General features: G+C 33.1%; 3 protein-coding genes across 4 annotated transcripts; 1 reads left to right on the forward strand and 2 right to left on the reverse strand.

The window, feature by feature from the left end:
* Nucleotides 1–376: 376 nt before the first annotated feature.
* Nucleotides 377–11,575, forward strand: HDA15 (histone deacetylase 15). Of its 2 annotated transcripts, none has more exons than XM_037636422.2 (18): nt 377–700; nt 1,713–2,056; nt 2,163–2,336; nt 2,488–2,602; nt 3,599–3,675; nt 4,857–4,932; nt 5,101–5,165; nt 5,470–5,525; nt 7,460–7,583; nt 7,693–7,818; nt 7,944–7,994; nt 8,351–8,419; nt 9,420–9,528; nt 10,325–10,404; nt 10,556–10,638; nt 10,730–10,775; nt 10,990–11,161; nt 11,279–11,575. In XM_037636422.2, the coding sequence occupies exons 2-18, from the start codon at nt 1,793–1,795 to the stop codon at nt 11,395–11,397; spliced, it is 1,806 nt and encodes a 601-aa protein (XP_037492350.1). In that variant the 5' UTR covers nt 377–700; nt 1,713–1,792; the 3' UTR covers nt 11,398–11,575. The 2 variants fall into 2 exon arrangements, with proteins under 2 accessions (XP_037492350.1, XP_020532376.1); XM_020676717.3 differs by lacking the exon at nt 377–700 and adding an exon at nt 864–1,281.
* A 355-nt stretch (nt 11,576–11,930) lies between these two features.
* Nucleotides 11,931–13,501, reverse strand: LOC105650651 (Duplicated homeodomain-like superfamily protein). The gene is made up of 2 exons (XM_012237578.4): nt 12,993–13,501; nt 11,931–12,745 (listed from the first exon to the last, which is right to left on the reverse strand). Exons 1-2 carry the CDS (start codon nt 13,406–13,408, stop codon nt 12,271–12,273), a joined length of 891 nt encoding a protein of 296 aa, XP_012092968.1. The 5' UTR covers nt 13,409–13,501; the 3' UTR covers nt 11,931–12,270.
* Nucleotides 13,502–18,702: 5,201 nt separating this feature from the next.
* LOC105650650 (uncharacterized) lies at nt 18,703–21,798 on the reverse strand. Its single transcript, XM_012237577.4, has 2 exons — nt 21,316–21,798; nt 18,703–19,446 (listed from the first exon to the last, which is right to left on the reverse strand). The coding sequence occupies exons 1-2, from the start codon at nt 21,662–21,664 to the stop codon at nt 18,905–18,907; spliced, it is 891 nt and encodes a 296-aa protein (XP_012092967.1). The 5' UTR covers nt 21,665–21,798; the 3' UTR covers nt 18,703–18,904.
* Nucleotides 21,799–22,472: the final 674 nt, after the last annotated feature.

The raw sequence follows: 22,472 nt of genomic DNA on the forward strand, positions 1-22,472 counted from the left end.
TTTCTTTTTAATATATATATATTTAGGTTTAGGAAGTTTAGTTCGTCCTTTTACTTTATTCATTTTTTATTTTTTATTTGAATTGAAAGAAAATTACGAGGAAGCTTTTTTTTTTTTTTAAAAAAGAGATGACTTGAATAAATATTTTCGTTTAATATCGAGTAAAATTATATATTTTAATGATTTGACAAAGTAATCTAACCCAATATAATTAATTAAACAAAATTTACCAACCATTTAATTGCTTAAATATAAAGTTTAGTCATGAAAAAATAAAAAACCTGACCAAATTGAGACACCAATTATATACTGCCATTTATTCCCAAAAAAAAGAAAAAACAAATAATGTGAAGGAGAAGGAGAGCTATTTGAATGCGTCGACCGGTCCAGGTACCGGTCCTACCCGGACCGTGTTTCGATAGACGGATAGAGTCAGAAAGAGAGAGAGTGTTGAAACTTGAAAGTTGAAAAACGCTGAAAATACGAGGAGCGATTCAAAAGCACTAAGCACATAGACTTTCTACTTTCTAATCAGAGTGAGTTTCTGTCTTTTGGACCAGTCTCCGTCATTTCTATTTGCTGCTACTTAGTACTTACTAACTCAATTACAGTAACAATTTACTGTTAGCTGCAATTTGTCTTCACCATAAACAATCTACGGTTGAGATCTTCTCTCCGTCTTTATCCAATCACTGTTCAGGTACGGCCTTTTTCATCTTATTTTTCTCTGGGTTTCAGATTTTTAGCAAGCAAAATCCTGGAATTTATTTTTGTTTTTCTTTTTTTGTATATTTTTTTCCGGGTTGAGATTTAGGGTTTTGATGAGATTCCTAAAGGTTTGAAACTTGAAGTGATTTGTTCATTTTTTGAGGGAAATTTTGATATTAGGATGATTATATCACTTATCGAGAATGAAAAGATTTTCTATGCTAAAAAAGGGGGCAAAAAAAAAAAAAAAGTAACATGTTTCCTTCTAATCTCAGAGGAATACATACATTAGTTTTAGTTTGTAGGTTTGTTAGTTTGTTTATTTTTGGGAAGGAGAATGTGATATTAGGGTTTTCTCCTACTTATTTGTTAAGAACGAAAAGGTGTTTCCTTTTGATCTCCGAAGCAATGCATGTGTGTGTTTTATGCAACGCATTGCATGTCAGTTTTGGGATGATGGAGATGGAAGTTGTTGCATCTAAATATATGGTATGGATGCAAGAGAAGGTTTAATTGGAAAATGGGTGTAAGGAGTTTTAATGAGTCTGAATGCGTAGCCTAATACCGAACAAGGTTAGGAGATTAATATGTATATACATTACAGCATTTAACTCTCTACAACTCAAACCTACTCTAGCGTGTACTGGTCTAAATGAGGAGATAAGGGAGGAGAAGAGACAAGAAGCTATCTCCTATAATTTCTTTATAAGCTACCATTATATAGAGATAAAGAGAAACAAACTCTGCTGTTGCTTTTGTATTTTGTTTTCAAATATAAGTACATCTTAAGTATCTATATTTGCTTTAAGAAGTTGTTTTCCTTCTCATTTTTTGTGTCTGCTGTTGCTCTTTTTTATATTTTACTTTTTTGTTGTGTATATCCCCTATTCATACATATTTCAAATTAAGTTGCTCAATTCCACTTTTTGGTTTATCATATTTGCCCTGTTGATAGCATGAGTATTTTGCCTTTATTTATAAGTAGTTGCCCCCGTTTGATGTAGTTTTACCATTGCTGGTTGACGTGATTGGCTCTATCATTATGAGTTTGAATGGAGAGAAGATTTTGGCATAAATTATTTATATGAACTCTGAAGGCAGCATGGTTTTGGAAACACTTCAAAGAAATTGTCTAGCTAATGGGGACTCGGAGAAGAGTCTTAACAAACAAAGTCATGTAGTTTCACAAAATGGCATCATCGGAAGACAAGAAAATTTAGGTTCTAATCGAACTAGTACTAGTTGTAGTTATGATGAAATCTTTGGTGAAGAAGATATGTTAACAAGGCACGCTAGAGATGGGGATGACAATGAGGATATGGACACACCACCTGATCTTGTTGTATGTGTAAGTGAACACACCACACCACATAAATGTCTTAACACTTTCAAGATATATGATTGCCTGTGATTTGTAACTTCCACTATATCTCTGTAACATGACTTAATCACAGAAAAAAACAAGGCAAAGAGATATGACTTTCCAAGATATGTACAACAATCAAGACTTGTTAGATGATGATGATGATGACAGTGACTGGGAGCCAGTGCAAAAATGTGTGGAAATCATGAAGTGGTTTTGTACCAACTGCACAATGGTTAATCTTGATGATGTTGTCCATTGTGAAGTATGTTAAATATGTTTTCCTTACGGGATCTTAGTGTCAATATTGTATGTTTATTTGGTGGTTTATTGTATTCTTTACATGTTAATCTGTATTTGGAGCAACCTAAATACAATATGCCTCTGAATAATTTGGCGCTATCTTTTCTATTAAGATATGTGGCGAACATAAAGAATCTGGTATCCTGAGGCATGGGTTTCTTGCATCTCCTTTTTCCGAAGATGCAGGTCTTACTGATGTTGACACAGAAGTGAAGGGAAAAAAAGCAGGTGATTTTTCTGATTGCCCCACTGAATTTTTAAGAATTTTTGCAGCGATGTTGTCAACTTGAGGAATATTTTCTTTTATTGATCAAGGTTACTTAGATTTTATTATATTATCATAGCTTTTCCTGTTGTCCCTCAATAAAAGAAGAAAAAATTTCATCCTAAAGGCTAAATTCATGAATAATAATTATGTCAATGAGATGTGTATGATTTTCCATCTATGCGCAAATCAACATTCACATTAAATATCAACTTAGGCACCTCATTTATCTTTACAAATATGTTTAATTGTGTTGTTGGATGTATTGACCTAGAAGGAATTTCTCTAATCTGATTTAGTCGGACAGCGAATGTCGACATGTATTATCTATGTGATTTGAATATGTTTGGACATAATGACCTGGTGTAAAGTTGCACCTTTGTTTTGTTGACATCTTTTAACTTAAACTGAAATTTTATGTACCTGACCTGTAATAACCATTGAACCGCTAGATTAATTATTTTTCTCTGCTGTTGTCATGCTACCTAGATTTAACTCTGATTTATTGAATGGTGTTGTTCTATTGCTTTAATCATTTATAACTCTTGATCTCCTTTGTGCTTTAATTGATGTAGCTTTAAATTAATTGAACAAGTTTGGAGTTCCTGTTAGTAATGATCTTCAGTTTATGTTGAACCATGTGTTAATTATGCTATATGCAGCGCATCATTAGTTATTTGGCTACAGATTTGTAACTTTTCTGTGGTTTCTTGGCATGCGAAGGAATGATTTTACATTCTTGCTGAAAAGGCATTTTTTTTTGGGATTTTGTGTGGTGAATTGTTTCTTCTTGAGACTTCATTTTACAACCTGAACTTTGCAACGAATCATGTGAAAGGAAATAATATTTGCTTTAAGCTGATGCCATTGAGATAACTTGTCTGGATATTGTTATCTGATATAATAATGTGTCCGTAACATATACCTTTTTTTTTTCTATTTGCTTGCTGATTTTGCAGACAAAAGCTTACAATATTCATCCTCAAACAGTTGCACAGCCATTGGTTTCGATGAAAGAATGTTGCTACATTCAGAGGTATGGTGCTTTTCATCTACTTTGTTCAATTTCTATATTCAGGCCTGCTTCTCATGTGTAGTGTACTTCTAGGTTAAATTGATTTCTGTATTGGTTGTGCTTTCTCTGCATTATGTGGGTTTTGAATTAGATATGCATTTTCTTTCTCTTTTAGAATCTTGTAAGATCTCCAAGCATTGTATTAATTTTCATATTAGATTCTGAAATAGTTGTTTTGGTAAATTGATTAATAATTATTCTTTCTTTCGCATTATCTTCTCCACTTTGCAAATTTGGGATGTCCAAAATCTTTTTAAGCATTTTTTGTCCTTTCTATTTTGTGAGTATATATGTAAATGTATATATTTTTGTGAATTTTGCAAAATGGCCTTTGATATGAATATTAAAAGAAGGAACATAGATTATTTTGAGAATTTACGGTTATTTTAGTGTATTTTGGCAAGTTTCAGCACAATTATGGATCTTCTTAAAAACTTCAAAAAGTGATCATGCATAAAGGAGAGGGAGACTATTATGTAAACTTTGAGATTAATGGAGATCACTATTTTGGACATGAACATTTATTTGTGTTTAGAGACAAACCCCCAGACTTCTGTGATATTCTTTCTGCCAATTCTTCAAAAGTTCATCCTTTTCCAGTGTTCTGTGTTATATGATGATTGAAAACTCTGCATGCAATTTTATTTCTCTAGCATGGGTAAAGTGTTCGCAGCCCTTTTAGATATGGCTTAGGCATGGCCAGAACCTTGGATTTGTGCTCACAACAAGCATCCCTAGTGGATGAACTTGTAAAGTTCCTGTTGAAACAGTTATTTGAGTCAATATAGTGCATTATGAATAGCAGAATGCTAGCAAAAGTGACCTAATGAGTAAGTGAATTGGAATTCGGAAGATGTGTCTGATGAGAGCAGTGAACTTCATTTCTCAGTTACTTATTTTCAAAATTAGTTAATTTTGGGGATAGAAACGTATCAAATTGCCGTTGAGGTTTAAGAGATGATGTTCTGAATTGATTCTTAGGTTCAGATTTGTGATTTTATTATATTGCAGCTATTTTTGTGATTGTACTCATGTAACTTTTATCTTTTAGCTGTTTTGATTATGGTATTGTCGGAAATGCCTTTGCGTGTCTTTCATGTAATTTTGGTTGCTTTGTTTTGGTAAATGTTATGTTAAAGTAGGTTCAAATGAAATCACATCCACATCCAGAAAGACCTGATCGCCTTCGAGCTATAGCTGCTAGCCTCGCTACTGCTGGTATTGTATCCTTCTCCCTACCATGACCCCATAGATTATTTTGGACTCAGGAGCTTTCCTTTGCACCAGCGTTTTCTAAGGCATTTGTTCTATCATCAAATATTTTTATCACATCACATACCATCTATCATCAGCTTGATAGGTGATAACAATTGTTAATGTGTGCAGGTATATTCCCTGGCAAATGCTATCCAATTTCTGCAAGAGAAATTACCCAAGAAGAACTTCAGATGGTGAGTGCCAGCATTATCTTGGAGGCATATAGGAGCCATTGATGGTATCTTTATGTGTTGTCTTAGAGATTGGTGGTAACAAGGAATGTGTATACCAATGTCCTGTCTGAGCTGAATTTTTTTCTTGGAATACTGCTTTTTTATCCCTTCTTTTTTCCCTGGTTGTGGTGCTGCCTTGTAATAGTGGTTAGCTGCATGATCTACTGACTGTCCTTTTCTCTGGTTAGAAAAAGAGTACCATAGGTCATGAAAGAAATTTATACCTTTGATAATTGATGTTTTTTTCTTTTTTTGAAATCTCAAGGTACATTCCTTGGAGCATATTCAATCTGTAGAGCTTACAAGCCATATTTTCTCTAGGTAAGCTAATGGTTTATTGTTTTTTTGTGTATCTGCATGAGTCTGCTCTTTGTGCATCCATATGTATCTGTTAGTTCGCATATTATGGAGATGGAAATGATGCCATCAGGAGTACAAAGAGCTTAATCAAGCCATACCAAGCCAAGCCAGGCCAATCAATTGATTGCTCTTTTCTGGCTTGAATTCAGATGAGTTTTCTTCTTTGACCTTCACTTGGACTTGAGACAAGCTCGATTCAAACTAAAGCTTGAAAGATGTTTGACTTGTTCTACACCTTTCAGGGATAGGTTGCTATAATAGCTAGCACGCAAACGGTTTTTTTGGGGGGCTCAAAACCTTATTGTTTATTGAAATAGTTGGCGAAAGTAAAAAATATAGTGATTTCTGTGCAGAAGTGACATCGTCATGCCTACTAATCAACTCATTATGCTTCATATTCTTCCCATTGTTCTTTGTAAGGTAGGATACATATGTGAATGTCATAAAGTACTTTTGAACCTATTGGACAAACACAGTGGAGAATTATATATTTGAGTGGGCCGAATTAAAACACGTGTGGATAGATGCTAACTATGATCGTAGTATTGTCTTCAGTTCAAAAAAAAAAAAAAAAAAGAAAAAAAAAGAAAAAAGGAAAAAAATTGATGTGAAATATTATATCCTCTTGAGTTAAGTTAAAAAGGTGTGCCAAAATTATGTGAATTAGCGTCAAGTTTTAGATTGGGAGAACTTTGGTAGAATTTTCAATGCTATATGTTTGTTTGTTAATTTATGAGGAAAAATTAAGAATGAACTATATGGAGCTAAATTTACCAAACTATAACAATGGTAACACTAATTTTTAATTTTCAATTCCTATATTAAAACTATTGCTTTTCATATTTGTTAAAACTAAGCAAAAAGTTGTCAACCACGTGGATTTAGTCTTGGTCATAGTTATCTTTATATGCGCCCCCCCCCTGCCTCCACCCAGAAAGAAAAAAGGATTACAATTTGGGTCGTGCTATCGCGGTTCGTTTATTATCGCACAACTGGAAGTCCTCACAACAATAATGGGGAAGAAGAAAGACAGAGAAAAAGAAAAAGATGGGAGAGAAAAGAAAGATACTTCCTGTCAGAAGCCTTTTTTTTTTTTTTTTTCTCTTTTTTCATTTTGCCTTCCTTTAATTGAACAGCATGATATGTAGTAAATTAGCTCTTTCTTGTTTCCATTTATAAAACCCTTGTTTTATTTTACAACTGGGCCTTCTTAAAGCAATTCTGCCTCCTTAAAACATTATCTATAGGTCTTGTATTTAATTATTTCAATAAAAGAGTCCAAAATTTGATTAATGTTATAATATATGTCTTGAAAAATTATGCTATAAAAGTTGTAAGATTTTGTTAATTTTATCTTAATGTTAATTTTTCATTACTTTTGAAAAGACATACATGAAAAATGAACTTTGACCAATCAAAAGCCTTGGAACCTCAATTCTCATAATTCATGTACCACAATCTGAATTAAAGTATAAACTAAGCCTACCCTTTATGTACTACGCTTTAAATTAATGGGTGTATTACGTTCCTGTACAAGTACCACGACCTGGAATGTGCGACGTTCCAGGTAACTATGGTTTTGGTCTTCATGCAGTTTGTACGAGTGAAGGGTTTCCTATGGAGGAATTGCGATGCAAATTCCTTGGAAATTGAGTTTTTTTTTTTTTTTTTTGGGAAGTTGTATTCATGACTTTAGATATCATCAATGTTTATTTTTTCCCTTTCATTTTCTATTTTAAAAGGGAGTGGAAAAAAAAAAAAATTTTTTTTCTATAATTTAGTCTCCAGGGTTGCTTTGGTTGTTGGTTATATGCAGGACAGGACATATGCTGATTTGACTTAGTGAATGTTGATCAAGTTTTGGTTGTTGGTTGTTGGTTGTTCTTAATGTGCAGTTACTTCACTCCTGACACATATGCTAATGAGCATTCAGCACTTGCTGCTAGGCTTGCAGCAGGTTTGTGTGCTGATCTTGCTTCAGCAATTCTTTCTGGACGCGCCAAGAACGGTTTTGCTCTGGTATGAGGGTTTAAATGTTGATGTAATTATTCTGTATTGTCCTCCATATTTGGGGGAATAACACTGAATCTTTTAATTTTGTTCATATTTTTACCTATTCATGAATCAGGTTCGGCCTCCTGGTCATCATGCTGGTGTGAAACAAGCAATGGGATTCTGCCTCCATAATAATGCAGCAATTGCTGCATTAGCTGCTCAGGCTGCTGGTGCCAAGAAGGTTCTAATAGTTGATTGGGTAATGTCCTGTCAACTGCTATAATACTTATAACTTCTCTCCTTTCTCCCTTGCTGATTATACTATGTCTAATGCTTTTGAATAATTAAAATGATTTTTTTTATAATCTTTTATGATCATTGTAGGATGTTCATCATGGAAATGGCACTCAAGAAATTTTTGAGCATAACAAATCGGTGAGTTTTACATTGGCAAAATCTTGATGTGCGTCATTGAAAAACTACTCATTCCTTGTAAACTGTTTTGTTGGAGGAGGTGCAATGGTGCTGGCTTAGGACATTATGTGGCTTGTACCTCAGTAATTTTCATGATTTGGCTGTGGGATCTCTTAAAGGGAAGTTCCCAAATATGCTAGAAATTTGAACTAGAGTTGCAGATTATTTTATGATCTTAAAAAATAATTTAAGCATTCAAGTATGCACTTGGCCCGATGTCCCTCCTTTGCTGCATTAAATATTTTCCATCACTGTACTTTTTGTCTATTTCTATGTTGAGTTTAAGTTTCTTTTGATGAGTCGGATATATCCTATAGGTTTTATACATATCCTTGCACAGGCACGAGGGAGGAAAGTTTTATCCTGGCACTGGAGCAGCTTATGAGGTACTTTAACTATTGGCCTTTTGTTTTATCTTCTCTTATATGTTGATTCAAACCTCCTTATTAAGTAGAGTAAACTGGTTCAATTCAAGTTTATGTTATGTTTTGATTTGGGGTCTGGGATTTATGGCTTGGTTGAGTCTTGTCCACTCTACTTGAAACCCATTTGAAGAGCACGATTGTACTTTACAAAGAGAGTACATGCTCGATTCATTAATAGCAACACAGTAAGGTTACTTGCATTCTTGGCCTAATGCTGGCTGAGATTGAAATATCAATGATTAAATTGACCAACGTGAAAAAAAGTTTTGAAGGCTTGATTGGGAAGAATTTTCTCAATCATGTGCCTCCTATACAGGGGCCACCTAGTTCTCTCTGTTTGTTTGACAGAGGTGAAATTTCCTCAGAATCATTACAATTTTGTTGCTAGTAGTTAATAGGTTTGTGTCCCATATAGGCACACCTTGAAAGTTCTGGCAGTCACCACACAATAAACCATACAGAATTCTTGAAATGTGGAAGATGGTAGGTGTTGGAATCTAGATATAAAAGTCTTTAAGACATAATAGGTGCTATCCAGTAGGGAAATTATTAGCCCTTCAACTTTTGGTTTGATGAGTTGAGCCTCCTCTCAGACTGTAGGGAAATTATAGATGCTCACTCTCAACATAAATCGATATTAACTTGTAATTCTTAATGAGTTGAGTGATGGCATGAGCTTTAGGATTCGATGTGATCTAAGATGAAGAATGATTACATGAGATCTGACTGACGTCGGTTAACTTATTTAAAAGTCCTGCCTGCATATGCATTTACCACATCTTTTACATGCATGCGTTTGGTTGTGCATGTCGGCAAAATTGATGGAGATTTCATAATCTGGTTAATATTGCTACAGAATTATTTAGGAACTGCTAACAGTAACTGCATATAGATAATGTTTTGCATAACTATGCCGTATACTGAATAAATTTTCACAGATGACGTTTGAGTTCTTTGTCAGGTTGGTACCAAAGGTGCAGAAGGTTTCTGTGTAAATATTCCATGGAGTCGCGGAAGAGTTGGTGATAATGATTACATTTTTGCATTTGAGCATGTTGTGCTACCTATAGGTTAATATCTTACGTTGTTTTATGCTTCTGCTCTCATTTTCACTAGATATGGTGCTTGTATGCATTATTGGTATGGTATTAAAGATGAGTTAACAAACATCATCAGTTATTCAGCTGATTATGTGAAACTACAATATTGAGAAGTCCATATATCAATGGTTGTTTAGTGGTCAACTGTTTATGATTATAGTCCACCTGTGGTGTGCAAAAGATATTTTATTTTTAAATTTTAAAAGAAATGGCATGCTGTAAATAGTGTTTTGTATAGAGCTACTGCCTTGTATTATTTTATTATTTCTTTGCTGAATCCCTTAAGTCTAAGATAAGTATTCTTTTGTGTTATCTCATTTTGGATAGTGTATATTGCTGTTCATTCTCATGATCCTGTATTTAGTTCTTACACTGTTAATATCTGCTTGTATGGAATTATTAGGATCAAGTGATTGGAATTGGAAGATGTACTGGAAGTTGTAAATGTTTCTGAAATTCTGTACAGTTTCTTATATTATCATTTTTTTGTTGTGCGTGACCTTGAGTACTGGATATTCTGTTGCTGTGGCATTTTTTACGCTGGAAATTAACCAAATTGTCCTTGGTAGGAGCATATTAACCATAATCTCTGATTTACTATGTTTTGACTGATGCCTTTTTACTCTCCACTTCCTCTTTCTCTAGATGGCTTATCTTTTGGCCTTCAATACCAGTTTTTTGTGCAGTTTGCAGCTCTTTTGTTTAATATATCAAGTGTAGTATTCTGTAGTGACCATTTCATGGTGCTTGAACCATATTATTGCAGCGGCCGAGTTTGATCCTGATTTCACAATCATATCAGCTGGATTTGATGCAGCAAGTGGCGATCCTTTGGGTTGCTGTGATGTAGGGACTTACCCTTTTGACAAAATAATGTTATTGATTCATAATTTATTACATTACTATGTATTGCTAGTGCCATGGCTATATTCACTCCATGTTAGTGTTTTTATGCATTTTTTGTTACATTGACATGTTAGCGATACTGGTGTTGCAGGTAACTCCAGCTGGCTATACACAGATGGCAGATATGTTGTACACTCTCTGCAATGGAAAGTTGCTTGTTATTCTCGAGGGCGGGTCAGTTTCCATATGTTTCTTTGGCCCATTTTCGAGTTGTTTTATTCCTCTCAGTTCAGTTCAAATTGACACTAAACCTAATTTGTCACAGCTACAATCTACGTTCAATATCGTCTTCTGCTACAGCAGTTATTAAGGTGAACATTCAGATTTCTAAAACATAGAAATTTATTATACTTGGTCTGTAGACCATTCTTTCTCAACATAAATCATTTATAAAATATAAGGATTGTCCCCGCTTAATGTTTTGAGAGACTGCTTCTATGCTATTACGTTAATTATGCCCACTGCAATTTTCTTCTTGCACTAATCGTTGAAGTTTCTTCCTGCTTTTGTTTTTCCCAAAAATAGGTATTGCTGGGTGAAAGCGCACCACGTGAGATGGGCAACATAGCCCCTTCTAAAGCTGGCCTGCAAACTGTTCTGGAAGTCCTGAAGATTCAAATGCACTTTTGGCCGTCTCTGGAATCTCGTATTGCAAAATTGAAGTCGCAGTGGGAAGCATCCTGTTCCAAGAATAAAAGTGAGGAGTTCAATCTTTTTGTCAAATTTTCTATTGATTTAAATAGTCGATAGTTTGAATTTAGAAAAATGTTTAGATCTCTAATCAGTTATGTTTTTTTACGGTATTTACCTGCAGAAGAACAAACTAAAAAGAGACGCAGGTTTGATGTGCCAATATGGTGGAAATGGGGGAGAAAGAAGTTATTGTATCATTTCCTTAGCAGGCATCTTCGATTAAGATTGGGGGAGCGTTGACTGAATGAATTTTCTTTTCTTCCGCCTCTTTTTGTCGATCAATTTTGTGAATTTTTGTATACCATTAGCTGCAAGTAACTTGTTTAGGATACTGCTCTCTTAGCGATAGTAGCACGCATTTGTTACATTGGTTGCTTCTTAATGTTCATTGTTCTCTAAACATTTGTGTTTTTGTTCATCTTCTTGGCCCCATGTTTGTTTGTTTTTTTTTTTTTTTTTTTTTTTTTTTTTTTTTTTGAGAGATAAAAATATCGTCAGTAACATAAATGCTAAGAATACCACTTGGACAAGCAGTTGCAGCATCTATTTGGCATTGAGGTTGGAATTAGCGAAAAGCAATATTTCTGATATTGCAAATAATTTAAGAGTGGTTTGTTGATTTTGAAGATTAGAGCATGTAAAAAGTGAAATTGACTTCAAAAACATGCTTTGCCTGGTTGGATACTTGGTGTGAAGAACAGAAGAAAGAGTAGACATAAAAATGGTAATCATTTGTAAGCTCAACTGGTTAAAAATATCTGAGGTCTAGCCAATTGAGGTAAAAACAGATGGATTTCTAGTGTCTTATTCTTATATGCAGAAAAAAGAAAAAACAAAAAAAATTCAAAGAACCAGTACAAAGGATTGTATTAGCTTAGATACATGATTGCATACTCTTCTATGGCATATTCTAAAACAATTAGTAGGGATACAAACCTGAGGAAAATGCATTGAATCTTTTTGCATCATTGACGAAATCCGATAAACTTGTTACTCTTCATCAATAAATTCCTATTCTAATACCCTGGCTAAAAAAAATTCTCCCCTTTGCCATCCATCATAATCTGAAATTCTCTGGCCAAGCAGGAGCGACAGAGAGAGAGAGATGTACGACTATTGATGCATTGTTTGTGGCGGAGCCATAGGGTAAGCAACAGGAACTACATAGGGAGGATGAGGATGGTGTCCGGGAGGCGGAAGCATAACTGGAGTTCCAACGGCTGATGCCATATGACCTGGAGGAGCTGCCACCGGATGCCCCATCGGTGCTCCATACATGCCTAAACTAGGCATATGGGGTTGAACCCTATGCTTCACCCCATGTCCCATAGCAGCAGCAGTACTTGCCGGGTTCGTGTTAGCTTGTTGGCCGGTTATCGGTGCTTGTTGAGAAGATACATTTCCATTGTTAACACTAGTAATGTCATGAATACTAGACCTTCTTCTATCTCTATTCATTGAGTTCAACCGAATAAAGTATTTCTGAGCATGACTTGCTACTTGTGTTGGTGTTCTTGATATTACAAAGTTTCTTGATATACTTCTCCAATCTCCTTTTCCGAACTTGTCGAGTCCTAGTAGAAACAACCTGTAAAAACGAACAAAGATTAATTAGGCCATTAACTGATTTTTCCCAAAAGAAATAACCGAATATTCAACGACCACATCAAAGCAAAGAATCTTGAAGGTAGCATGATGGATAAAGATTCAATTTTCTTGTACTTACTGCGTTTCAAGTTTCATTTTCTTTGATTGCATAAGTTCCAAGATTCAATTTCCTGAACCTTTTTTTAGTACTAACAATGAAAGTGCATATATAGACACAAATGACATACCTATGTTCTTCTTCAGTCCATGGAATTCCTTTTCTTCTTTCTTGGTCTGAGCTTGATCCTCCTTTACCTCCATGACTAGATGAATTATCTAACCCTAAAAACCGACTTCCATAACCACAATTCGATCTTTTATCTGCAGCCAAAGCACCAGAAAGTCCATGAGAATCTTTAGATGAAGAAGAAGTTGCTTCCTCTCCAACATAAGTAGGAAGGGGTATATTCCCTGCCTCTATTGCACTAACATCCTCTACTAGTAATTGATAGTGTTGTTTCAATTCTTCAATACTTTTACTTGGCACCATTAGAGCAACCTTTTCCCATTGCTCTTTAGAGTCATCATCTTCAACCCCATAAGTTGCAATTGCATTTTCAAATGCTTTGTTTTCTTCCTTGCTCCAAGAAATTGCACTTGCCATGTTCAAAATGTACTTTTATTTCAAGTTCAATGAATCAAAATGGGAATGATAATAGTGAAAAATGTTAAATGGGTGGTGCATTCAAATTTCCTTGTTATGTGGGCCTGTTTTTATTAGAAGAAAATAATAAAAATAATAATAAAAAAAAAGGGTGCGTAGGATAAAGAAGAGAGGGGACATATGTTGTGTAGGATAAGGAAGTGAGGTAAGGCATCAAGCGATCAATTGAATAGGACCACTTTGTATGATTTATATGGGTACTTTGTCATGTTCATTTCATACTAACAATAATGCAGAAAAATTCTTTTTCTCACTCTTTTTTGGGCTTTGTTTGGCTTTACTTTTTTTATTTTTATTTTTCTTTACTCTCTCCCTTAGCGACACATTTTGCAATCATGAAGAGATTGCAATATTAGGGAAGATGGGTCCAAAAGAATCTATAAATTACCAACACATGCACCCTTTGGCTGCACTCTTCAAGCTATTATCATCCTCTAACGCGCCATCACCTCTTTCTTTATTAGTGAATAGTGATGCAATTGAAAATATTGTCATATAAATAAATTAATTAAGATTATTACAACATAAAAATATTTATTTTGGAATATACTCTATATAAGGACGGAGTCTTGTGGATATGCATACACACAATGATACTAATATAAATAGCTGAATATATAAATTCACCTCTAAACTTTTTTATTTTAATTTTTTGGCGCTTTCAATTTTTATATTGACCTATTAAACACTTCAATTTAAAAAATTATACCGATTAATTTCAACTTGTAGAATTATTTTATTAAACACTTCAACTTATAAAATTAAATCAATTAAACACTAATTACATAGTTGAAAATATAAAAATTATTGTTCTAAAAATTATACTAACTACACATTAAACCAATATTTTGTATATAAAAGTCAAAAATTATAAAAACTTATGCTATTAGTATGAAAAGGTATGTAATGTTATTAGAATTTATATGTTCATAAAGTTTAAGGTATTACGAGATTAAAATTTTAAAATTGAGGGGTGAGTTTACATATTTAGCCAAGTATAAATACATGTGTGATACCAAGCGGCAAAAAAAGAAGGTTAAAGGGCTAAAATTTTTTTCCAAAGTTAGAAAAATATAAGTGAAAAAAAAAATATTTATCAATTTACAATCATATTAGAATGTCTTTTGACCTGGGGGGCCAGGGGCTCCCTTTGTCACTGGTGGTGCTACTACTCATTGTAGCTCTCCAACTTTAGAAGTGACCTTTGTATTTAAGGGTGTTTGCTTGGCACCCACTTGAAACAAGGAAAAAAAAAATTGAAAAATTAAATATAAGAAAGTTATTTTTAATTTAATTCACATAAGATTCTTGTGTGAATCACATAAAATATTATAAAAAAAATTTAAAATATAAACTTCTGTATCATGAATTCTCCACATTTAGGTAATCACTGATAAGATATTATGAGGACATCAAAAGCTTGTCATTTTTTGAAGTGTGATTGAATTTTTTTTTTCCTTGCAAAAAAAATACAAGCTGAAATAAAAAATTTAGGCTTTGGTTATAAATTAGAGTTGATGGAATCAACATCAAATAAAACTTAGTGTGGATAATAATTTTCACACTAAATAGGATTCTACTTTTGAGGGATTCCCTTATTTTTTGTAAGTGGAAAAGCATTACAAAAGTTTCCCTGGGCATTTTTGACTTTTTGTGGTCCTGACCAATAGCTTTAGTCAAATGCATTGTTTTTGGAAATTTTCACATACTTTCAATTCAGTAATAATTAATTTTATTATGAGGCTAAATAATTCACCTCTATAATTTATATAAAAAATTTTATAATACTCTCGATTTTTATTTTAATTTATATAATTACATTTATTGGATATTTTCAATTTATAAAACTTTTTTATTAAAGTTTTTAGCTTGTAAATTTTAATTGATTAAATACTTATTTAATAGTTAAAAATTAATTTCATCCTTATCCTACGGTATAATAATATTTTATTCATTTCATATTAAAAATTATTAGTTTTTTGAACGGTGTAATTTTAACCAATAAACAGTTAAACGATTAGAAATTAGAGGTTCAAATTTTAGAGTGCTACTCTTGAAAAGAATTTAGATTAAAAAATAATTTTTGAGTAGTCTTTTCAAATCTTTTAACATAATATTCTTTTTCTTGTAAATACTTGGAATGAATATAATATTTTTTTTCTCACTTGTACAAAGAACATAATATTTTAAATTCGAGTTTTTTCGACTATAATAAATTTTAATTTGGTGAGTTAAAAGAAGAATTATGTTATATATGTAGCTCATAATGTTATTTCGACTCATTGGCTTCTCAGTGAATAAAAAAAAAAAATCTTTTCTTATTCCAATTTTTTGAATAATGATACTTTTTTATCCCATTTTGTTTGCTTGTTATTTATTTTTGGGATTCTCAAAATGTTTGTAATGTTTCTAAATTTATACATGTAAATAATTATTTTTCTTATGATAATTTTTATAATCATTTATTAAATGAAAGACTTTTATTTATATCTTCATGAGTTAAAGGGTAAAAAAGGATAAAAATAATTTTTATTGACTAAATTTTTAATATATGCATTTTATCCAACTGTGTAAACAAAATAGAAAGGAAGAAATATTTCATACACGTAGGGATTGATTATCACGCGCTCTAGAGAGAGTGGGGTTTATTGGATGAAATTGAGATTTGGAATGGTCTTGGATGTGAAGACGTGGCTTTATTTCCATTGCTAGTTTTTGCTAAAACGCGCCACGTGTAAGTCTTGGCTCGTTGTGCTGGTTCTCCTTCTTGTATGATCTATTCCTTCTTTTCTGCAAGGGAAAGGGTTTTTCTTTTTCTAATATTCTTGAATTCTTTGACTTGCCATCGCTAAAATACAAAGAAGAAATTTTGTCCTGAGATTTCATCAAGAAGAAAGTGTATTTTCTATTAGAAATTGTATGTTTTCAATGAAAGTCTGAGACAATGGATGGATTAGATTGTTTATCAGACAATGTGTTCTAGCCTTCTACGTTTCTAATTCTAACGTGACAGAGTAAAATTTGCCTGAAATGCTATTTATCAAATATTTTATTTTTATTATTATTATTATTATTATTTTTTTTAGCCAAGTGGTATTTGATACTCTTGTGTATTGCATATCAAATATTTTAAAGGGGAATTAAATTGTTAAAAATTCGATATTTTCTTTATGAACTATGATGAAATAGAATAATTACTACATTTTATAAAATTTAAAAATATATATTACTCAAAATAAGTTACTATACATATAGAATTTCAATTAAAAATTTGAGATTATAAATTTAATTTATTTTTGTTCGGCGTCTAAATTTAATCAAAAATCTAAATAATTATTTTATTTTCCTATTATTTATTCAGTGGATGAATCAAACAAAGGCTAAGAAAATATGCATTAACGTAGCTAAATTTAGTAGCTTAAAAGCTAAATAACTAGTGCTCTCAATTTAAATCTTGAAGGATAAAATGATATAGACCACTAATAATGGACAGTTGCTCTAAACCAAAATTCCAATTCTCTTACTATTTATCATCATCCATCTACTGAAAATGAAGTTTAACCCAATATTTTTTTTCTTTATTATTATTATTATTTTAACATTAATACGAGAGATTGAGACATATATATATGATATATAAGTTCCTTATAGACACAAAACTAAGAAAGATATTATTACAAGGACTTGTTACAATCAGATTCTCAATTTCGCAAATATATTGACAGTTTATATATACAAAGGATAAGGCTGCATTTGTTGTCCAATCAAATATGAATCTTCCTTTCCTTATCAGTAGGAACCAATTTTCTAACAGAAGACAATCTTAATCTTCTATTGCAGGTCATGCTTCAAATACAAAAGCAACAAAGATATTTCAACAATATGGACTTGTTGGCTAGATAATTATTCCTTGAAATATGGCTTTTCAATATTTCCATATTAGCTGCTTCTATCTCTAACAATTTTGACAATTGGAATGGAAAACAATTAAAGTTCTTCTCAACATTTTCTTTTTTCTTTACTTGTAGGGTGAGAATGTTGTTCGCCCTCTCAGCAAAGTGTGCTTCCCGAGAATTGAATTTGTGTTTCTCACCTTTACGGGGATTGAGTTCGCTAACCACCTCAACCAACACTTCAACCAACATTTTGTTAGTTTTGGAAATTTTCTTTACCGTGACAATTTGCACCAAAATGGCTACGATCTGCTTGAAGTGTAAGAAGGAATTTAACATCCCTGTTTATAGGGATGGGTGGCCTGGAAGTTTTGTCGGTTCTGGATTTCCTTGTAGAAGGGTTGCTCTTTCTTGGTTCATCAGAAGAAAAGCTGCTGCTTGTCTTTGAGAAGGACATTGATAATTATCTGAATATCTGAAAATTCTTTATTCAGATAAATGTTAATTTGTTCCTTCATTTATAAACTTTTTTTTTATGATATAAATGGATGCAAAATATCTTTAGGCAACATCCTTCTTATTTTTACGTGCTCGAACCATTTTCAATTTATTATTGGTTGATAAATTCTTTTTACACCATCTCAAAATGTGGCCAATATTAATTCTATAATTCAATAAAAAAAAACAGTTCAATAATAATCAATTTATTATTGGTTTATTAGATTATAAATTTAGAAATTCTACGAAAATTTTTACGCCATTGATTTAGTTTTATTTATTGGGAGGCCCAATGCGCAACTAGAGATAGCCTTTCTCCGGATTCGTTAAATGAGTGAAAACATTAATAATAAGAGGATTTGAATTCAAAATCTTTTTCACATTTATAGACGAGAAAACTCGAATTCAAAATCTTTCCATTAAAACCAATACCTGATTGGTTTCATCGATATTTTTTGCAAAGTATGCCCGTGTTATATTTTTTCTAATAAAACCCGACCCAACCAATAGCGGATGCTTGAGGTACTATATATCTTTGGTTGGACCAATATATATTTAATCTCAGTGACACCGAATGATTAAAGAATATAAAGGACTAAGTTCTTCCGGCTATGATGATTAAAACATTGGACCATAGAACCATAAGTCCTGCAAATTTATGCACTTGAATCGTAAACAAGGAACGTGCATTATTTCCTGCCATTCTTTAAGACCTCTTATTTCTGATCTTCGATCTTGACTAATGTCTTCCTCCTAAGACCTGAAGCAAATCAGAAATCCCATTTCGTTCACGGACACTGGACCATTAATCTATCGGCCTAATGTTCACATTTTGGTACTTAATTGCATCGTAATAAAGCATTATGCCATTTCTGAAACCAATGATCAAATGCAATTACAGTAACACGAGTACGTCTCGTTTGTCGAGTGCTAAAAAGGATCCTATCACCTCAAACTTAACAAAGAAGAATGACACGAGGCCTCGAGATGAGAATAGAAAGCCAAAACTGTTATCACCGCCAGCTATTAGATGGCAACTTTAAATCTAGTTAGATCTGGGTGTCGCCCATTCAACTCGAAGGATTAAATTATCGTAACCATATCCATTAAGCTTGTTGATGGCCCTCTCAGCATCTTCCTTGTTTACAAAGTTCACAAAGCCAAAACCCCTGCTGACACCGGTCTTCTGGTCAATAGCAACATAAACACGACTCACAGGACCAAAGGTACGGAACAGTTCAAGCAAGTCAGGCTCCCTTGTGTCCTCGGATAAATTGGTGACACGAACTGAATTCTCTTCATTCCTGCGCCTCATATCTGATCCAGCAGGTCTTTCTGCACCTGCTCTCATGCTTGGTGGCACATAAGCACCCTTTGTAGGTCCAGAAGCAGCAGCAGCAGCAGTATCTGATGTTGGTGGTTTATCGATGAAGGCTTCAGACGGTGAAGCAAGATCCTTGTAGGGGCATCTTGATGTCCAGTGGTCACCTTTCTTACCACAAGTTCTGCACACCATGAGAACTGCTCCAGCTTTACCTAATTGAGACAAGTTATCCCCTGCCAGCTTGGTTTCTTCCACTTTGGTACCTGTTGGAATTTTCCATATTAAAACAATGACAAAATAAGAAGGAATAACCAAGATATTGAATAGTAATTATAATAGCATCAGAAGCTTAGCCAAAGCAAGAATTCTCAAGAAAAAGAGACTCATCAAATGAAAAGTTTATGAACAGCCACGACCAAGACCTAAATACTAAATTGCAGCATATATCCAAGCAGAGCAAACCACACATTAGTACAACAAGAAGGTTGACTAGAGAATCTTTTTTGAAAATGCAACACTAAGAAAATTAACAAAGTTGATGAGACTTCAGGAAAAATATTACCATCTAACTGGATGAAACTAAAACAGCATAGACCCATCAACAATCAAGCAAAGGATGAAATTATTCCTGTTTTAAAATAAGTACACACTAGACCAAGAAAACGAAGAAAGTGAAGTGAACAACACAGAGAATAATTAAACCCAATAATAAACTCAGCCAAACAATTTCAAAAAACTCAAGAAAATATACAACAGATAAAATGTTTTACAAGGACCTCCAGCAAATATTAGACAGAATATCATATCAATGTAGTTGATGGCCTAGAAGTGAATCAAGAATTCTTGTTTACGTAGAATGCCCTCAAAACAAGCTACTTTTGGTGAATTATTGACCATTCACTTCCAACAATAGCCACAAGACAATATGTGAATGACTAATTGGTCACCCTAAAGAATATAAAGCAAGTCATAATGAAAGACTGGGCATATTATGAATTTAATTCATGACCTTAAAATCAAATTTGTTGATAACCATTAAATGCCACCAACAGAATGGTGCTTTGGTAAGCCTACTGACTGTTCACATAAAAAAGCCTATAAAGCAATAGGGGACTAGCTAATTGGCCAGCATGAGTAAATAAAAGAAGCAAATCCTAATGAAAGACTGAACATCCTATGGATGTCGATGGGCTAAAAGTGAAACTAGAATTCGCGTTCACCTTGAAATGCCATGGGTGATTGACTAATTAGCCACCATGACCTAATAGAACATGCAATTTATATGACAACAACCATAATAGGACAATAAAGTTCATAAAGCAAGATGCAAATTCATAGCAAAAGAAGATGTAGTTCATAACCTAAGTGAAACCAGACTTCTTGTTCACAATTAGAAAGTAGAAACCACCAACAGATACTTTTTGTGAACTTACTGACCATTCACATCGATAAAAGCCATATGGCTAATATGTGACAGGCTATAAAACTTTCAAGTCCCAAGGACATTAAATCAAATAACAATTGAGTTAAAGCCAGAAACCCACACCAAATGCATGAAAGAAGAAAACAAAAAATCCAGCAAAACTGCATTACATTGTGAACGAACCAGCTAAGCAATAGCTATATGTAAGTAAAATATCTTGATTACCCCACTAAAACTTCATGACACGATCTGCTTAGTCTTCTCATATAATTCACTCTTCTCACATATATAACTATAGACATTCAATAAACACAAAACAGAAAGCCAAATTTCGTTCCCATTAACAGCCTCAGGATTCTCGAGAACCAAAAATAGATCAACATCTATAAGTAACTAAATAACCACAAACAAACGTGGCTTTCACAATCTCGACATCTAAACATCTAATCAACTCTAGAACAAAACAAAGCAAAACAAGTATTCAAAGTTCTCATTTTTCCCAACATTTTCCATAGAATCATCAAAATAACCCGACTATCATTAAAAAAATTACCTTTCCAAAATCAACCTTTTTTCACCAATTCAATTCAATGAAAACCAACAACATTCAAGCATTCAATTTCAGTTCTTTACCATCCTAATGTAAGTAACCAAACTAAAAAACAATCAAATCAAACCAAAACAACATCGAATAAGAGATATAAAATACCTGGAGCTCTAGGTCTTTCAAGCAAGATCTCCTCAGTAGAAACCATGGTAAGCCTACTACCAACATCCTCATGAACAGCGTCGCCAAATTTAGCCCAATTTCTGCGCTCGACAGCACTCTTACTCAACCGAGCCTTAGCGAGCTTCCGAACACGGGTTGTAGTAGTGAGCTTAACCTTATTACCATCATCGTTAAACCTATACTCAATTACCTTTTTGATTCCATTCTCATCGGGACCGATTACTTGTTTCGGCGGCAAAAGGAAGTCTAAATCCTCGCCGTCTTCCTCGTCCAGCTCACCCCACCGGAGTGGCTTGTTCTGTTCCAGAGCAGATTTGTCGAGACCCATGGCAAAAGCAGAGAGATCTAGGGTTCGGATAGCTCAGCAGGAGTAATACAATGAAGTGAGGCGATTCGGTTAGTCAATAGGCAGATGGGTTCGATTTCTTGACTCACAAACACCCCTCCCCAATATGAAACAACAATTAAGTGTTAACTATGACATATTTATATTCTACTTTAAATGATTATATTTAAAAGGAAAAATACATACTATCTTTGGGATTTGTGAAATATAATTTGTTGTCTCTATTTTTTTTTAAATATATCAATTTTTCTTATGCTTTGCTTATGTACTATTCAATTTTTACATTTTTTTCTATTAAGTCAATAAGAAAATACAGAAGTTAGAAGAGAGATACTAAAATATTATATATAAAAAATTATAGTACGGTCCCTATGGTTTGAAAAATACAACTAGTCTAACTCTGTATTTTTTTAAAATAAAAGGGATATTTTCATTATTTTATAAGATACTTAACAGAAATATACAAAATTGAACAGAGTAACCTTATAATCTAATAAAAGTAATCTATAAAGATATTGTAATCTATTTTCTAAAAAACAATGATGGACTAGTTGTATTTCGCAATTTACAGAGATCGTACTGTATTTTTTACTATATTAAAAGGTTATTTTGATTTTTTTTTAATTTTCAGTTGATATTAAAGAGCTCTTTTTTTTTTTTCCACATAAGGAAGATAAACAAAAATTAAGGACGTAAATTATTTTTCAAAAATAAAAAGATGAAAGATAGACAGCCAAATGCATTTGCGTTTTTTATAAAAAATTTCTGCATCATAAATATAAAAATGAAT

Source organism: Jatropha curcas, chromosome 5 (assembly GCF_041381405.1).
Source record: "Jatropha curcas cultivar XTBG-Jc1 chromosome 5, XTBG_Jcur_1.0, whole genome shotgun sequence".
Lineage (NCBI taxonomy): Eukaryota > Viridiplantae > Streptophyta > Magnoliopsida > Malpighiales > Euphorbiaceae > Jatropha > Jatropha curcas.